Below are 18,576 nucleotides of genomic sequence, written 5' to 3' on the forward strand. Positions count from 1 at the left end.
AAAAAAAAAAAAAAAAAAAAAAAAAAAATTGAAACATCAATTTTTTTTCAGTTTTTTTTTTTTTTTTTTTTTTGTGTTTTAAGGAAACCGGGACAGTTGGGTTGGTTCGCTGGAAGATTTATAGAGCGAGCAGAAATCTGAAGACATCGCTAACCGAAATAATGCCTTCAACGCGCTTGCTCCCGGGCTCCACAATCACCAGCCTCCTAACCCCTGTACTCATAAACACAACGTTTCCTTAGGAAACCACTTCTTCTGAATGTGCCCCTCGTGCATGCATCTTATGCTGCACCAATGGTGTATGTATATGTGCATGTGTGTGTATGTGTGTGTATGTGTATGTGTATGTGGATGTGCAGCATATGTTGTGTAAGCGACGAGCTTCACAAAACCCTAAATGACAGTCACAAGATCCTATCAGATCCTACACGTCGTTTTTTCAATGTCACACAGAATAATGGTAGTTGATACAAAAATCCCAATATATAACACTGGATTTTACTACTTACAATAAACCAACCATTGGAAACAAATGAAATCAGTCCAGGCTCTCTATTATCTCAATGTATCGAAGAGATGGTGAATGTTATTAAACGATCCTACTGACAATAATTACAGACAAAAGTTACTTTTACCAATACACCTTATATTACGCATGAGCATATATATAGATAAAGACGTGAATGCATGCACGTACGTAGATTCATAAGAAAATTTTCATGGGTTCATACTCAAAAAATCACAGTTTCAGAAGAAATAAATACCAGGATTGGCCAATCGTTCCATCACTTTCTGGAGAGAATCTGAGCGCAAGCACATGTGACATCTCTGCCCATTGACGAAGCCATAAAGCGGATATGCATCTTGACCAAGTTGTAGAGCCTGAAAACATGTGTTGCCATATACATAACAAAATGTATAATTCATAAATCTCAAGAAAAAAAAATCTGCCAGTGTGAGAAAATAATTTATAAAACTAAAAAACTCGCCTTTTTCTTTTGACCCAATTCGTCAAAACAAAAAAAAAAAGCATTAATTTCAGCAGTAGGAAGCATCCACAAGAATTTCTCCTAGATTCAAGCCTCTAGTTGCCAATAGCTTAAATGTTGGCTGATTACAATCGACTAAACCAGTGAAAAAAAGATGGATCAGATTAAAGGTGTATCCATCAGAATTTACCCGGTGAATAGTCATGTCATCGAGATGAATCTGTGCATACGCCTTATCTTTGGCCAGAGCAGTTATATCACTGATATCAAAATACAAATCAGAACTGACCGACTTTAAAAGGGTTGGAAAAATGCAGGCCATGCAGATATGTGGCATGAGGTTTACCTTCTAGAGTATATGTCTATCAGCGAGTCATTGTCATCAACTATCGGGATCGAGCTGACTTCAGCTGTAAAATAGAAAAAATTACACCACACGTTAAAGATGAGATCGACCTGATCGAAGCAAGACTAAACCGTACGTTTCAATCTGTGGGCTCTTTCATGCAATGCATACTACAAAAGCTGATTTACGCAGGGAACTCAGTTTTAACCTAAAACATTAATTATGATGTAGATTACCAGATGTTTCTCTATGCATACCGCCAATGTATTTCCAGAACTGGAATTTGTAAAACTTTTTTAAAATCCTTATCCATCTTGGCGTGTTACCCAATTTCCAATATATGAAATCAAATTACAAGATCCGAAATTGTTAGATAACTGGGGTTCTATAATGTTTCTCTAATACAAATTAATGTAGAAAACTTGTTTAGTTAATGCAAATCTGAATCTGAGTTTGTCGGATCTGATTTACAGGGGTGCCACTGACTACAATAAAGATTGTTGCGTTTGGATGGTGTCTGAATTTGCACACATATGGTGCTTTGTCAACACCTTGGGTTCAACAAAATAGGTCAAGGAAAAACTAAGAGGGTTATATGGGCAGTTTCAGATTATATATAAATCTATAATTAAAGTTTATATATTGAAATCAAATTAGAATTTATGGTTTAGTTCTTAAGTCACTGATAGATTCTGAAGCATATTACAATAAAAAGGGTGCAAAAAAAATGTTACCTTGAACAAGCAATGAGAGAGCTGAACCCAAAGAGGCATGTGGTTTCAATGTTGCCAGAGGTCTGCTAGTCGATTCTCCAATACTAGGAACCCAAGTACCCAGGGGGATTGAGCAAATGGGCTGCTGGAGGATGGGCAGTGAGCTAGAAGAATTCCTAAAGTATCTGCATATGCCTGCAGATAATGCTTTTTTAGAGCTTACATGCCTAAAAATAAGCAAATTTTTTTAACAAAACCTATAACGTCTCCAATTTTCAGAAAATATAAACCTAACTGAAAATATCAGAAATCAAAGCAAAATATGACTGGAAATTGGAAAATAATTTGTTTTGTCAATTTGGTCTCTACCTCGTCTAACTTTCCTTTTTAGAGCATCTCGTGTATTTGTAGCTTATCGATGCTTCTAAGTCAAAAATCACACGATGAAAGGATCTTACATTTTAATATGCCGGATAGTGAAGCCAGATGCAATAACTGCGGATATGAATCATCCGATGAAGAAGAATGTATAATCGGGACTGTTGCCACCTTGTTTTCCAAAATTTTCTTGGCAACATTGTTTAGATAGTCAGATGGCCTAGCCTGCCAAAGAGAAAACATCATTAAGCATGATGGAATGGAAAACAAACAGGCAGATACACCAAGCATGTATTTCAATCCCAAATGTGGTGGATGAGTCCATCTTAAGCATTTTGCATTCTCCTTTTACTTTTAAAACCAGGTTAAACACAAGAAAATGTTAAAAAAAAATGTTTCGAGTTCAACCTTTAAAAATACAAGTTAGCTAGAAGACGATTTATTTAAAGGAAATTAAAAAAACTAAACACTGTCAGCAATAGTAGCAACAGCATCAGTGTCTCCCATGCATTTCACGTTTAGTACCTAGGTATAAATATCTACGTGCATATATCTACATCATCATAAGCTACAACCCTTGACAATATAAGTACTTAGATTACGATTAAATAAATAAATAGATAAGTCACACAGTTTCACAAGGAAGAAAGATTGTGCAACGGCTTTATCAAAAAAAAAAAAAAAGATTGTGCAACGGAAAGCTGTAAGTTCACACAAATAGCTCAATAAAACCAAAGAAAAATGCTCACTTGAACAAGAGGCCTAGGGTACGGTCTCCCATTTCCATCAAGTTGTCTACTAATATGTGCCTTTCCTTCTTTCCAGGCTGCTATTGTGTGCATCTCAAGCTCTTCCTCTGTCAAATTTGATCCATGAGTTCCCAGCTGCAATTTCATGAAGTTACCATTATCACCCAATAATGGCATGCCCTATTTAGAATGATAGTAGAACAGCTATAGATAATCCACAATGATGTATGTGCATCCCGCGTTGGGTAATACACGAAATTAAGTATATCTACTAAAAGGACCTGCAAACCGAATTCCTGGCTAAGGCAAAAGCAGCTGAACTACTGTGAATTTCACTGTAGAATCATTAGCCCCGTCGGTTAAGTTACTACTAATGATGTCTGATAAAACCTCCATATAAAAGAAAACAACGATGTCTCCTCTTAATATCTAATGAAAACACAGCGGCCACCTAATGCCAAAAAAAATATCAGATACCAAAAGCCGTAATGCTCCTAATAAATGACCAAGTCAACAGTTTCCTTGTATATTTCCAGGAGAAGAGATTAAACATGGCGGGGTTGCTTATAAGCTCAGATTTATGGCTAATCGAACAACGATATGGTGTATATGTTATTGATACAAAGAACTTTAAGAAGGAGCAGATAGGCAGAATTCAGAATTCTTATGAGATATGACTTTCAGAATACATGTTTACCAACCTCTCTCAGTATGAGGATGAAGTCCAGTGGACCAAGAACTCCAACAAATTGGCCTTTACTAAAGTCCCAGAGAGGAGCTAAAGGGATTCCCTGAAAACAGCTGGAATTAGCATAAACAAAAAAGCCAGACAATATCGAACTGAATTGACATGGGAATATACTTTAAAATTTTCATTTGTTTCCTCTGACGGCTCTGAATGCAACAACATTAGCATGTACGTGACAACGAGAAATAAAGAAAGCAGAACTTGAGACGAGATCAATTGAAGATGATGCATTAGTAAAAAGAAAATACCTGCTCATAGAGTATGTGAAATGCTTGTTTCACAGGTAAATTAACATCCAATGCAATCACCTGTACAAAGACCAGCCCACCTTAGGTAATTACAGCAAAAATCCAGAAGCTATTTCATGGATAATTCTATTATTTTCCTGATTGAACCATATCATAAGAAAAAAGGAAAAGCAAAGACCTTTCCAGACTCCGGAAGTAGCTCATACGCAGTATGTTTTGACAAGAACTCGGATATACGGTGACGAGAAACCTCCACGTCAGCCCTCGACATCCTAGGAATGAAATCCTGGGATGGATTGCCCTACATTCCGACCACCATGTAAAAGCATTCAGAAGCTAAAAAAGCTTTTCAGATGTTAATTCTGGAAACAGAATATGATCATCGGATTGTAACTACATATCAGAATCATTAACAGACAGTTTTAAGAAGCTTGAGTAGTCCGACGTGTCAAATAAACTATATATCTATTAATAACATTGAAGGGGAGCCTTAGCGCACGGTTAAGGTGTTGCCGTTGTGACCTAGAGGTCACGGGTTCGAGTCCTAGAAGCAGCCTCTTGCAGAATATTCTGCAAGGTAAGGTTTGCCTACAATAAACCCTTGTGGTGGAACCCTTCCCCGGACCCCGATCAACGGGATGCTTTGTGCACTGGGCTGCCCTTTATCTATTAATAACATTAACAAGATAAAACAGATATACTGAGAAAAACTGAAGAGAGCATCTTCAACATCCCAATATTTCCAAGTGGTGGCAACTTGACCTAAAAATCTACCACAAGATTTAGTCCAATAAATCATTAAACTGGACACAGCAAATTTTTTTATTTCCAAATAGGTTTTATATGCATTGTTTCTTTCCAGAAAATTCTGAAATAGAATTTTCGCAGACATCAGGCAACAAAAACTAAAATGGATTTTGCTTTATTATGAATCATTCCCCGTAGGTTATCCATTTTTGAATTCCCTGTTACTATAACTAGGTTTGTACACTCTTGAAAAGTTACTTTAATTATTGGTTCCCACGTATAAGGTAAAAATGAGTCATTCCATACAATACATAGTGGCTTGTGGTCAGATTGGAGGACAGCTAAATCATCACCAACATGTATTGTGATCATCTCTGTTACAGAGAGCCTTACAGGATCTTTTATGTGCAACACCATTCAGACACAACTGAAGTCACCATATAAATTAAAAAAAGAACACAATAAGTTGCACAGCATTTGGTGATGAAAGATTTTTTAGCTTATTAGAAAATAAACTAATACCTATCTCCATGAATTCTTCCTTTCTCATGCATAAGAGATCTAAACTTTTTTCCGTTTTTGGACAAATTTTTATATTTCCATCTTAAAGTTTACTTCAACTTCTAAAGCCTATCATGGGAAAGAATCGTGAAAATTATCAAACAACAATGGGTAAAATTGGCTGGGAAAAATATAAAAAAAAAACCATAATCTAAATACAAAAGCTACAATTAAGATAACCAATACTAAATTAAGATTATAGGTAACAAAACATATCTGAAACGTTATATTTTTTTGCATACAAGTAGAAGGTTTGCTTACCATTCGCATGACAACATCATCGACTTCCATATTCGAGCGGCCAAGAGTCTCTGTGTTCAAACCTATGGGCACCATATCCTGTCCCCCAGCAATAATTATTGCATTGACTACTCCACCACTTCCAGTTACAAAAGGCTGGTGCTCGTCATGCCTCCATTCTCCATCAACACAAAATTTATACTGCACAAGATATAAATAATTGAACATCATGACAACCTTGATACAATAGCATCTTAAGTTCAGTGTGTCTTAGTAAGGACACGTGATAGAAATACTTCATTCGACTGCCAACATAACCAAACCTCTTTACTACCTGTTTCCCATAAGAAAATTCTATGGACTATTGTGTGATATGGACAGCGAAGTATAAAATAAGTAGGTTAATAATCGTTAAAATCATTAAAGAAAAGGAAATAACAAAACCATATCACGCAACCCACATATCAAATTGCAAATTTTAATATGTTAAATATTTGGTACCATGAAGGGCACTCTCACAGTTTAAGAACTTGAGAGAACAAAAAGGGCCTTTGATGGAATATTCAGGGTCTTTTGAAGAATCAAGAAAAACCAGTAACATGTTGGAAAACATTTTCCTAATATGTGGTCATACAAAAAAGAAGGCATGTTCTGCTAAAAATTGACGATAAGATTCACCGCCCTCTATAACAGGACATCAATCACTAGAGTTAACACTAATATGTTGCCCAAAGGATGTTACAACAATTATACAATGTTCATTTCTTCATTTTCAACTTATCTGCAAACTTTATTACCATCAAAGCCAAACAGAACAACTTAATGTTCAGCTTCAACCGTTAAGTTTACTGAGGCTAAGATACACCTAGTTCCCAATGCTCCGACAACAAACCCTGTTTAATGATGCTACCATGTATCACAGGTTTTCAATGGGTTATCTTACCGGCTGGAAAAGTAAACAAATTGTGATGAAAGTATTCATGATGCTCACACATACTTCATCGGTTATGCATCTAGTGACTTAATATGGCAATTTCATGTTCAACGAGAGACACCATCATTTGCGAGAAAAAAAGGCAGTAGACGTTACTACAAAAAAGATTAAATCATGAAAAAATGGTTAAGTCAAACGCTAACTAACCTCATGATATCCTGGCGCCAAGTTGCAAACGACTTGAAAAGCAGTAGGACAGCCCTCCATTGGCGACATTGGTACATGTTCCGTCCACCTGTTCACATTCCCATCTCAACAATCAATCCATGCAGAAAAAAAACGGTAAATATTACATCGGAACCTATTTATCAAGTAGAGTAGAAGTACCCACAAATAGGTCAAGCTTCTATCTTAGTCATCTCACCTGGTGAAGGATCCACTAAGAAATACCCTTCTCCCCCCATGGGGCCAAAAGAAACGCACCGGAGTGAGAATTTGCCCTGATGAACTGATGTTTCCACGGCTATTATCCGATGTAGAACCAAACATCCCCAAAATGTTTATAAAGTTACAATACGACAACAATCCAAAGAAACTAGCTCCTAGAAACCCCCGATTGACTTATTTCAGCTGACTTTTTGACTCGTCAGAGAAGGAACCCTTTGAAGAATGAAACCTGGAGCAACTTCCGAGTTCAACAGGGCTCCTCCACGACCCTAGCAGAGGGCCCCTCAAGGCTTAAACATGCAGAGAAACTGAATTAAATGAAACCCACATAAACCGAAGCTACAAGAAACCAAAAACCCCAAAAACCCGAATCACGACCTACAACGAGAAAAAGCTACCGAAATCTGACCCTAGCCATGAAAATTCCTCTACGTCGAACATGGAAACCCAAAAGCTCAGCCCGGAACGATCAGCGAGAGTCAACTAAGGATAAAACACCACAGGAAAGTTCGAGGGCTGGTCCGATGAATTCGTGCACTGATCTTAATTTCGCAGCCGGGACAGGACTAGAGACCTCAACGATAACGAAGAGCACGGGGCAATTTCAATGGGATTGATACGAACTGAAAAAGAAATTACGGATTAAAAAAGTTGTCGGAGAAAACCCTAATTTCAAAGAGTGAAGATAGCATTGTTTGGATCTTGGGATGATGTTGTGGTCTCTGCAGGCGAAGAATCTGAGGGCAAAGAAGTGCAGAGAAATGAGTTTTTTGTTTTTTTAGTTATATATAAATATATTTTTCTTTCGCGAAAACATTTTCCTTACGGTATATATATGTATATATACATATATAACCGTTGACAAAAAGATTTTTTTTTTTATCAATCTCTAGCTTGTTCGTACTAATGCGTGTTATGTTTTTATTCCTTATTTTTCTAATTTATATTTTTTTTCTTTTGGAAGTTTGATTAGAATTCTTTATTAAAAATGTTAATTAGCAAAATTATATCTCATTATTTTTAAAAATATATTGAATTTGGAAAGAATTATAATTCATTTAACTATATATAATTGCCTATAAATAAAAGTTTAATGTGGAGGTCGAATTAGAAAAATATTACCATGAAATTAATTAATATATAAATAAAATTAAAAGACTATTAGTTGATTTAGAAAATTTATAAAGAAAATTGAGTCAACATATATGTATAAATAGAAAATTGGAATCACAATTCAAAATAAATATTGACTATTAAATTATCAAATTTAATTTCAATACATTAGTTTTTTATTATATATTTTTGTTATTTATTTCTATATTTTTTGGCAACTTTTTTTAATGAAATGAGAAATGTGATATGATGTTTTTTTTAAAAAGTTAACCATCAAATTTTAAATGGTAGATTACCAAGAAAACTAAAAACCCAATTATGTATTTTAGTATTTAGATGGTGATTGATAAAAAAAATTATCTTAATAGAAAATATATATTTAAATATTTAGATAGATGATATTTTTATCATACACCATTATCAAAAAAAGTTATATAATTTTATAAAAAATATTCAAATATATATAGTATATATTAGTATTGAATAAAATACTATACAATGTATAATATTTATGTAAGAGTGAGATGGTTTAATTATAATTTATTTAGATATCAAAATATAAAATTTTTATTTATGTAGAAACTAAAAACATAAAATTATTATTTATTTGTATATCAATAGGTGGTTTTTCTATTTTTAGTTTATACTAAAGTATCATATATCATGTTTTATAAATGATATATTTGAATATTTTCTTATAAAATTCTATTATATTTTTTTATTTTATATAAATTTTATTTAATCAACAATATTTTTATAAAAAATAATTTATATGACATCAAAATATAAAACTATCGTTTTCTTATATGTAAAAATTAACATTAATAAAGGTATTGTAACAGTGCCTTTTGAAATTTTGTGATGCGAGAATCTTCTTCATTTGAATAATTATGCCCTTTGACTAGATGGATATGCCGATGAAAACTTGATGATTGTCCTTTTTTCAAGTTTTAGTCATTCAATTTTCCTTTTTCCCTTATGCTGATCTTTTCCAGTTACATTTATAAATATAAATATATATATATATATATATTACATTTAATGGATTTTTAGTTTCAGGATTCAAAAATTTACTATTAGAATAAAACAAAAAAAAATAAAATCAAAGAAAGTCGTGTTCGACGGTGTCAATATATATTAAACTATAAACGAAAATACGTTCACTACGAGAGGGGAAATAATGTATGCGATGCTCATTATGAGGGTGAAAGTGATAGAAACAAAAAGTCAGTGGGAAAATGAAAATAATTGATTGGTTAAGGGGAGGGGAGTTATAAGATTGAATCTGACGGCGCAGAATCCGCTTCGATGATTTGTGGGCCATTAAGTTTATATAGTTGCAGTAATGTCCCGAAAAAATTAATTATCACATAAGGGTTCAATTACAATTGTATTAATTTAAATCATATAAATCTAACTTCGTTTCAATAAATTTCCTTAAAACTTAAATGAGATATTTCAAATTATTATTTGATATTATCTCATAATCATTGTTTGCTACTTCGCCAATATTGCATAATTATGATTTTTAAAAAATATTTCCTCACTTATAATTTTATTATTATTTTAACGAATTTATTATTAATTAAAATAATCCGATCTGGAATGGCTACAAAATGCTACTGTCCGTGTTTACCTGTAGTACATTTAAATTTTGAAGGGTTAAATTGTCAAGAGGGCAATTATGGGAAAATGTTGTGATTAACTTACACAATTTAATCAAAATAGATATCTTGATTCTATCAAGACGGCGTCGTATTTCTTGAGCTGTGGGGGAGGGGGGGGGGGGAAAAAAGCATCATAATATAATTTTTTAAAAGTAACTGATTTCAGTTATTAAAATATCAAAACTACTTTCAAAAGTGCAAGATGAAATAGAATTTGCAATTTGCAAAAAGAAAATAATTACTCTACTACCAATTTTTAGTTATAATTTTTTTGGACCATATTAACAGAATAATCCAATTTAAAATCACAAGTAAGAAGTGAACAGAAACACTCGTAGGTGTTTAGTTTTATAAAAGCAAAAATGTGAAATACAGAAAAACGTAAGACTAATAAATTTATTGGAAAAATCATTGCGAACCAAAATGTTTTAATGTTATGGAGGAAATATAGAATGGTTATTATGTAAAACCAATTGGGGTATAACTGTAAAATACATATAAGGAATAGTTAAGATTAATGACAAACAAATTAATCTGGTCAAATTGGGAGGGTTTTCTATCCATTATTTTAAAAAACAAAATTCAGGGGGGGGGGGGGGGGGGGTAAAAGAGCATCAGTGCAGTGCGTCGCCCTGTCGGGAAGAACAAAGGCAAAGATTACATGGCGTCTATAATGTCTCCGAGCGTCGTCTTCGGACCTCTCCGGTCTTCGCGAGGGTTTTTCTTCAAGGTAAAACATTTTCTGTTTGTTTCTCGGGAAAATTTTAGCGTCATGGAGACATGGAGTAGAATTTCAGCATTTGATAGGTTTTCAGCAAGTTGCTGCAACGATTTCGCCGCCTTAAAGCGACTCTAGTCTAGAAACTGTTCTTAATCTGGAGGACGATTGCAGCTTTTCGTGCTTCACGCGAAGAATTTCTACTGTTGTTTCCTGGGAATCCGCCGCCTTAAAGCGATTTCGCCGCTTTTGTTTGCTGCTCAATTTTCTCAAGTGCCAAACAGTAGGCCTGGTTTTACTGGCGGATTTATGATTCTTATGTTCTCTCTGAAAATTCTGTAAGGAGGAGGAAGTTTCACTCCTTCCGTGTTTGTTTTCAATGACTTGATCAGGTGGAGCGATTAATGTATTAAAACTTGACATGGTTACCGGTTAGAAAATCAAACCAATGATATTTTATGATTGCTATGGACTTCTGTGATGTGATAGACATTTCTTTGGCTCTGATTCAGAATCATTTGCGCTTCCACTGTGACAGAAAAGACCCATAAGACCCATTTTCAGTGTTCTGTAAACGAGGTTTTGATCGATATCAAGAGAGAAAATCTGAAGTTTAGATGTTTATCCTTATATCTTGAGGAGCATTATGGTCTATCTCTTCTGGAATTTTTTGTTTTCGTTTGTGGTACTCAAGACTAATCACCATTATTTTGGATTTCTAATTAGGAAGGACGTCAAAGGGAAGTAGCTCTCGGCAGGCTCTCTATCCGAAAAACCTGCTACAGAGGTTCTCTTCTTTTCTCTCTGAATAGTCTTTGAACTTATTGATACTTTCTCTTACCATTGTTGGAAATTTGTAGTAAAGTCGATAGAGGTATTGTATATGAATCTCATTTGTTTTCTATCCTGCAGTTATGTGCTTTCACAACCTGTACTGCTCCTCCAAAGGCAAGTTCCCTGCAGGTCATGGCTGTCATAATGATTTAGTTGGACCTTTGAATATGTCTGCGAGAATTATTCCCTGTCATTTAGTTGGAAGTTCTTGTACTCAAACGACTATAACTGGCTACTGGGTGGGACCTGATTTAGATGATGGTTGGGGATTTGTAGATGCTTTGGTCGTCCGGAGTACTTGATTTTTTTTCTTCAATCCAATTATCTTTTTCTGGACGTGTTTTTTGTTATTCTAGGTTTTGCCAAGTCTATTAATATTACGAGGAATCATTTTGATTTTTCTTTCTTCGTTAATACTACGATATTTGCTTTTACGTTGTTTCACCTTCTTGCCTTCTATATATATATATATGGTTGTATTCTGCTATACATTTCTGAACGGATTCCCTTTGTTGAACGATCTGTGGGTTTTGCATGTTTTACTTTGGCTATTATCAACTGTATCCTGTAGAGGATCATGGATGTTCAACTTACTTAGAAACAAAGAATCTGCTCCATTCTTACCTCTATTCTGCCATTTTCAATAAACTGCAAGTTTATATTCAACCCGTTAGTTAGGACACTGGGTAATTTTTGTAACATTTATCGTCTTGTATTCTTGTGACAGCGACTCCTGTTTTTTTTTTCTCTTGGATGGACTTTCACGTACATGCATCTCCTTCATGATTGCAATACATTGGAAAGGTTATTTGATGCACTTATTGTTTTCCTGGACCATGAGAGGTACAATACATGTTTTTGGAAGATCGATGCCCTTTGTTAGCCTGTCACTGTTCACGCGGCAGCATGAAAAACCGTATGCCCATCTTTGTGCCAATCTGTCTTATTTCACATGCACTTGTCATAATCATTTTGCACTTTGTCCTTCCGAATGAGTACATCAGAATCTCAGATGTGCTCTGTACATGTGGTTACCTTAAATTATTGTTCTTCATGGTTCTCGAGGCAACGATGCCTGCCTTTGCAGTGGGCAGCTAGCTGTAGTTATGAAGCTCAACGCCGTGATTCCCTGGTCGGAACCAACAGAAGCAACATTTATCCCTAGAATCATTCCCGACACACATGACAGATACGACATCGGTAAGGTTAGTCTTGTAGGTTTTGAGGTTCGTGAAGTTGTCCATATCCTGTAAAACATTGCATATTACCACATTGGTTTTGAGGTAATGTGAAGTTTTAAAAGAAAAGGTACTATGGAATATTACTACATTGGTGTGTTTATGCATAAAAAAAGGTCTTGATGTGTGAGTTATCAGCTTTTGTCTCTTGTACTAATCTCATTTGCATTGCTATTTCTTCTTCAATGAGGAAACGAATCTTAGTGGTAAGCCTTCCCCATACTCCTTATGTGATTTGCTCTTCATGGTTCATTAGACATAACACAGCATAGTTGAGAAGTGGTCCCATGAAGTTCAGATAAACTACAGTTGCATCTACTCTGACAGACTTGCTAAAATTATATTGTTTGAAGATTTTAAATCATCCCATTTGCAGATAACTAGAAAGTACGCATGCCTAAATATTTAATTTCTTGAAATTTATATTTTTAGGGTTATATCTTTGTGGAAACCCAGAATGATGTGGTCCCTAGACACTAGGGTTTTTGAACCCAGAACCAAGTAAGTATATTCCAACCCTAGACCCTTTTTCACTGTTCCCTTCACCGGAAAAACTAGTACTTGACTGGTTTAACACGTCGTGAGATAGGGCTTCGCTGTTTCTGAGTAAAAACCTCTTATGCCATTGGTTGCACTTGTAAAGAGGAAAAATGCACTTTGGTTAGGATTTTTGACACCTCATTTGTCTATATCAACTAACTTTCATGTTGACTAAACCTTGGAACGTTCTTGTCCATGTGAACTTTAAATGGTCTTCCCAAGAACTCAAATGACTTTAACTCTGGAGAATGTACCCAAATTCTTATTGGTGGAGCCATATTGAAAAACTTGACTGTAGACTACTATGTACTTGATATTTTCTGCTGTATTTTGTCGATATTCGAACGTATCTGTGCTTGGACTGACCTAGATACAAGTTCAATGTTAGACTCTTTCTACATGGTAAGAAGAATTGCATTGTAAATCTCATCTACTGAAAGCCCGTCTTTCTTTTTCGGTATAGATTAGGTGCAGCAGCAGAAGACATGTAGCGGACTTTACTCATAAAACAACTGAGATAGACTGATGCAGAGACATACAAGTATCCTGGTTAGCATAATCTACACATATGGCCACCTTTTGTTTCTGCTTAATCTGAACTAGACTGAGTTTTGCTATAACCTCGAATAAAATGATTGAAAGAACACAGGGATAATGTATCCGGGAGTAGTATTATACGATTTTCTTATCTAGTTGCAAAAGTTGGGAGCTTCAACCGGTTAGTACCCAAAGAATCCAACTATAAACATCTTGTAAGGTACAAAAAAAATGAAGAAAGAAATTCCTTTCTTCCTTGAAGAAGATAAGTAAGGAAAGTGAAAACCAAGAGAAAAAACCCTCCGGATCTCTTTTAGATTCTGTTGGAAATTATGCCCGTCACTCACATACATACATATACATGTGGTAATAACATTATAATACCCTGACTATGAAGATGCTGTTTACTGTCATCCTTGCTTCTCTACTCGTTTTTCTCGGTCTCGTAATAATATTATGAAACCAGCTTACAGATTAATTTCACCATTATTCACGCCGCTTGTGTGTGTGATGAGCTGCCCTCTATCTGCTGATTCTGCAGCTCACTTCTACTGTTTGGTTCTTCCTCTTCATCTCTCCTGATGTCTTCATTAACTCTGCTTTGTTCGGCTCGCTCTCGTTCAGCTTCTCGGTAATTATGCAGATACCTTCCCATGGCATCGGCATAGTTGTCGAGGCCGAGAGTACTAAGTGCCCAACAGATGTCGTCTCCATTCACCGTCTTCCGATTCTCCTTGTGACACTTGTCAGAGGCCTCACAGGTAACAAAGCTTATGAACTCAGTTGCACATTCTTGCATTGTTAGCTTTGCTTCTTTTGAGATTTTTGCATTTGCTGGTAGAAGTTGCTTCATTAGTCTCCCCACATTGGCTATTGGCAATAAACGATCTTCATCTGTCATTTTCTCTTTTGTCTTAACAACCCATAACGGAACTTATTAGCCCGTTTATCTCCCTTTTATACAAGTATCCGAGTCGTGTGTGTGTATATATATAATATATTTGTGTCTGTGTGTGTGTGTTTGTGTGCCTATATCTGTAGATTATATATATATATATATAATATAGGATGCCTATGAGGTATGAACTTCTGACTTCGACCCTTGTCTGGTATTCTCTCTCTATGTGCATGCATGTACGTATGCTTGTTGCTGTGTGCATATGATGGTCATGCAAGCATGACATGAAATGTATGACGCATGTTTATTATCATTATTATCATAACAATCCAGTAATTGATGCCACTCAATCCACAATCAAAATCTCTTTCTACTTATACTATTTTGGTTCTATTTATCCATTGCTTTTGTAAGAATCATCCAATTCGACTATTTGGCTTTCCTTCTCCATGTGTGTATGATACCTATGCAAACATGACATTCTATTCTATGAAGCATGCGCATGCAAACCATCATGGTCATCACCCTAGTGCTCACTATGCCTTTGACAACCAAAATGAAATTGTGAACTTCTTAGCGCTCACAAAATGTTAGGCACACCCATGGTCACCACTTGCACCTCTTGTTATCTAATATCTCTCTCTCTCTCTATGTATACGTATATATATGTATATATGTATGTGTATATGTGTGTCTATGTAGATATATGATGCCCTCTAAGTTGTGGTTGATTCTGTATATTAATGTTGCCTCTTTTTATTTGTTTGTTATGTTGCCCCCTTTTATTTTGTTTATTATGGCGCTGCATTACCCTTGCAACATGGAAGATTTTTAAAGTAAAGCGATGTTCAACCGAGAATGTTATCAATAACTAAAATTTATAGATTAATAAACACATACTTGTTCCCATAAGAGACTGATTGGACTTACAGAGTATTAAAAAGTTTGAGGGTGATTCACATTTACACCAACATGGATAATAGAATATGAACTACAATATGTATTAGATAAAATAAGATTAATATGAATCTATATAATTTGTGGATATTTTTTTATTATTTTATACTTATTTTATTTTTTAATTCAAATTTTTTTATTTTTGGTAATAATATAATTAAATTGTTTCAAAATAACTATTCTAAAAATCTTAATAAACTTGTCATTTTATCTAATAATATAGTTTACAGAGACATGTATGCATGTTTTTTTTATATAACGGAGTACTCCTACCTGCTACCTTTCGGACGCGCTGACTAGGTAAACCTCCGATCCGGGAGCAGTCTTTGTATATGGATCATATAAATCTAGAAATTACCTCGCTCTCCACCGGTCAGGAATCGAACACTCAACATCAACATCAAAAATAAAGTATAGTTAGTTTTACATTTACTAAACTTTGACGAAGGTGGTGAATAATCTAAATCTTATGATCCAATTAACCAATGAGTAGAAGAATATGAATTCTAACACATTTATATGGAATTAACTATGTTTTTTTAACGTATGAGTTGTATATGTAGAAAATTGTCTCATATTGCAGTGAGATAACTCCAATAATATGGAATTTATCTTTTTCAAATGTAATGTTTTGCCTATTTGTAAATTAATATATCAAACGCAAGTAGGCAATTAACGACATCTGCTTTGGACCTTGAAACCTTTTTGTTTGTACTCTTAGCTTTATGGAAAGCGCTAAAAGTATATATTTACTAATTATATCCACTACTTACAAGCGTATTCCTCATCATGTGGACCGTCTCGTCAATTGGATTTCTTCAACATTTTTAGAAAATTAAATGGACTATAGTATTTTTTTTATCAATATTATTTTCGGTACCGCTCATCTGCTTTGTGCATTTTAATATGTAAACATATTTTTGCATCTTATTCGTCTGACTATTTGAACCAACCGAATCAATCCAGATTAGATTATAGTACTTTTACCGCAATCCAAATGGATATCCAAATGTGCTAAAATATGTACTAACTCAATCTGGAATCTGCTTGAGCTTCTTTGAAATTGAACAACAAACGAAACAACAGCAGCCTTTAACGAGTTTGGATCATTGTAAAGATCCAACGTCTCGACCAAGAAACTTGGCAATCCACTAATACTCGATTGAGATCACAATACACGCATACAACCCAAAATCCCAGAGAGAATCGCAAAAGAAACAACCCTAATCTGAAGAAGAAGAGGATGAACTAACTATGCTAAAGAATACGATGCTCTGAAATATATCCAAGCTCACAACGTCTAAGATTTTAACGAAAAATAACAACCTCCCTCAAATTACTAAGCCACCCTTCAAACCCTCTCTCTTTATCCAAGATTCATATTGAACCTTCTACACGAGACAGAGACTCGCGATGTAGGCACACATTACAAAATACAAACTGAGATATATTACGAAAAAATTGAATTATCAATTTTTAATTTTTAAAATGATATAGATACAAAAAAGAAATATCTCTTAGATGAAAAATTATATAATTTGTTTTTACTTGCATGTATCAATTGAGTTCCAATCAATGTACAATGGATTTAGTCATGGTTCGGCTCAAATGTTAGTCGATTAAAATCTTGAACGAGAAATGAAATCCGTCATCAAAGAAAGTTTTCCTTGTATAAGATGAGGCATGAAATTATGAAAATGTTTTTCTTGTGCATATCCAAATAAAATCATAGAGATTATGAAAATGTTTAGCGGTAAATATATATATTTTTTTATAAACATGTTTAGCGGTAAATATTATGATTAGTTATGATATAAGCAGGACGAATGTTTTAAATGTATAAGCGAACAATGCGATTGACCTAACACACTTGAGGATACTCATTTTATTATTATATATTTGACAATTTGGAAGAGAACTTATGCTTAGAGGAATCAAATGGCTAGCACTTGGAATGTCAAAACCTTAATTGCTTATAAGAATATGAGAAATTTCGATTTAAATAATCCGCATAAAATCATATCCCACTCACCTTTTGACTTTTCTGTTTTTGCTTATTTTTATGATAAATTAAATAAATATTGAAGCGACATGGATTCGCTGTTTGTATTGGTGGAAGCTTTTCATCTCGTTCGATCGCATCCTTATTTTCATGAAAGGAAAAAAAAAAACAAAATCCCTATTAATTACGATATTCAATCATACTAAAATATACATCTTAATATAATTTTCTAATTTATATATCTATATATATATTTATATGTGTGCGGGCGCGCGCGGAGCGTATGAATAACAACTCATATGACATGTTCTCTTACGTACATTTGTATTATATAAGTAGCTATTATAGCTTTAACGAGAATCACGCCATTAGAAATTTAAGAATATGCTTTCATGCTGACGTAGAATTCTACATTCTTCCAAAGAGGATAGACCGTGATATCTATAAAGCTTATGAAATTACACGTTGCAAACCGTGAATTATCATAATGGCACTCTCTTATCACACTTCGGTGCAAGTTTATTTCAAAACTTGATCAGTATATATATATATATATATATATATAGAGTTGTGTTTGAATATAGTTTGGAAACGATTATTTATGGAACAAATATATCCGGAAATAAAACTACAATTGTTTTTTCACATAATCGGAATTTTGTGGTATCCTATATATCAATATTACAAAGAGCAAATCCTTAAATCACACACAATTTAAAACGAACGAAGAACAACGAAACGCTCCAAATAATCGGCCCATGCATATTTCTAAACTTCCATTATAATATATGCTTTTTATATTTTACACTTTGGACAAACTTTTCCATACTCTGTAAAGCCATCTCTTTGTGAAAAAGCAATCCACTTTTTTTTCCCCTTTTATTGCTAAAAGACAAAGGAAAGAGATAGTCATCGCCACTAGTTGGAAGGTTGATTTTGGTCTCTACAATACAACCTCTCTCTCTCTCTCTC

At 34.3% G+C, this 18,576-nt stretch overlaps 3 protein-coding genes across 5 annotated transcripts; 1 reads left to right on the top strand and 2 right to left on the bottom strand.

The window, feature by feature from the left end:
• Positions 1 to 51: 51 nt before the first annotated feature.
• On the bottom strand, positions 52 to 7,877 carry LOC104805883 (sucrose nonfermenting 4-like protein). Of its 2 annotated transcripts, none has more exons than XM_010530588.2 (13): positions 7,078 to 7,877; positions 6,861 to 6,948; positions 5,741 to 5,920; positions 4,350 to 4,472; positions 4,172 to 4,231; positions 3,877 to 3,966; positions 3,176 to 3,310; positions 2,507 to 2,651; positions 2,070 to 2,243; positions 1,336 to 1,399; positions 1,180 to 1,249; positions 765 to 882; positions 52 to 213 (listed from the first exon to the last, which is right to left on the bottom strand). In XM_010530588.2, the coding sequence occupies exons 1-13, from the start codon at positions 7,200 to 7,202 to the stop codon at positions 119 to 121; spliced, it is 1,467 nt and encodes a 488-aa protein (XP_010528890.1). In that variant the 5' UTR covers positions 7,203 to 7,877; the 3' UTR covers positions 52 to 118. The 2 variants fall into 2 exon arrangements, with proteins under 2 accessions (XP_010528890.1, XP_010528891.1); XM_010530589.1 differs by having other exon boundaries at positions 7,045 to 7,134.
• Positions 7,878 to 10,489: 2,612 nt separating this feature from the next.
• LOC104805885 lies at positions 10,490 to 12,739 on the top strand. Of its 2 annotated transcripts, XM_010530591.2 has the most exons (4): positions 10,490 to 10,610; positions 11,325 to 11,385; positions 11,511 to 11,546; positions 12,160 to 12,613. In XM_010530591.2, the coding sequence occupies exons 1-4, from the start codon at positions 10,542 to 10,544 to the stop codon at positions 12,216 to 12,218; spliced, it is 225 nt and encodes a 74-aa protein (XP_010528893.1). In that variant the 5' UTR covers positions 10,490 to 10,541; the 3' UTR covers positions 12,219 to 12,613. The 2 variants fall into 2 exon arrangements, with proteins under 2 accessions (XP_010528893.1, XP_010528892.1); XM_010530590.2 differs by having other exon boundaries at positions 10,493 to 10,610; positions 11,511 to 12,739.
• Positions 12,740 to 14,237: 1,498 nt separating this feature from the next.
• On the bottom strand, positions 14,238 to 15,619 carry LOC104806004 (nuclear transcription factor Y subunit B-4-like). Its single transcript, XM_010530722.2, has one exon. The coding sequence runs from the start codon at positions 14,646 to 14,648 to the stop codon at positions 14,238 to 14,240; it is 411 nt and encodes a 136-aa protein (XP_010529024.1). The 5' UTR covers positions 14,649 to 15,619.
• Between the last annotated feature and the right edge of the window lie 2,957 nt (positions 15,620 to 18,576).

Source organism: Tarenaya hassleriana, unplaced genomic scaffold (genome assembly GCF_000463585.1).
Source record: "Tarenaya hassleriana unplaced genomic scaffold, ASM46358v1 Cleome11, whole genome shotgun sequence".
Classification (NCBI taxonomy): Eukaryota; Viridiplantae; Streptophyta; class Magnoliopsida; order Brassicales; family Cleomaceae; genus Tarenaya; species Tarenaya hassleriana.

Coding starts and splice junctions, on each gene's coding strand:
- LOC104805883 (XM_010530588.2), bottom strand. CDS start 7,202: ATGTTTGGTTCTACATCGGATAATAGCCGTGGAAACATCAGTTCATCA. Junction 6,949..7,077: donor CTTAGTGGATCCTTCACCAG/GTGAGATGACTA, acceptor GAATGTGAACAG/GTGGACGGAACATGTACCAA. Junction 1,400..2,069: donor TCTCTCATTGCTTGTTCAAG/GTAACATTTTTT, acceptor TCTATTTTACAG/CTGAAGTCAGCTCGATCCCG.
- LOC104805885 (XM_010530590.2), top strand. CDS start 10,542: ATGGCGTCTATAATGTCTCCGAGCGTCGTCTTCGGACCTCTCCGGTCT. Junction 10,611..11,324: donor CGCGAGGGTTTTTCTTCAAG/GTAAAACATTTT, acceptor ATTTCTAATTAG/GAAGGACGTCAAAGGGAAGT. Junction 11,386..11,510: donor CCGAAAAACCTGCTACAGAG/GTTCTCTTCTTT, acceptor TCTATCCTGCAG/TTATGTGCTTTCACAACCTG.
- LOC104806004 (XM_010530722.2), bottom strand. CDS start 14,648: ATGACAGATGAAGATCGTTTATTGCCAATAGCCAATGTGGGGAGACTA.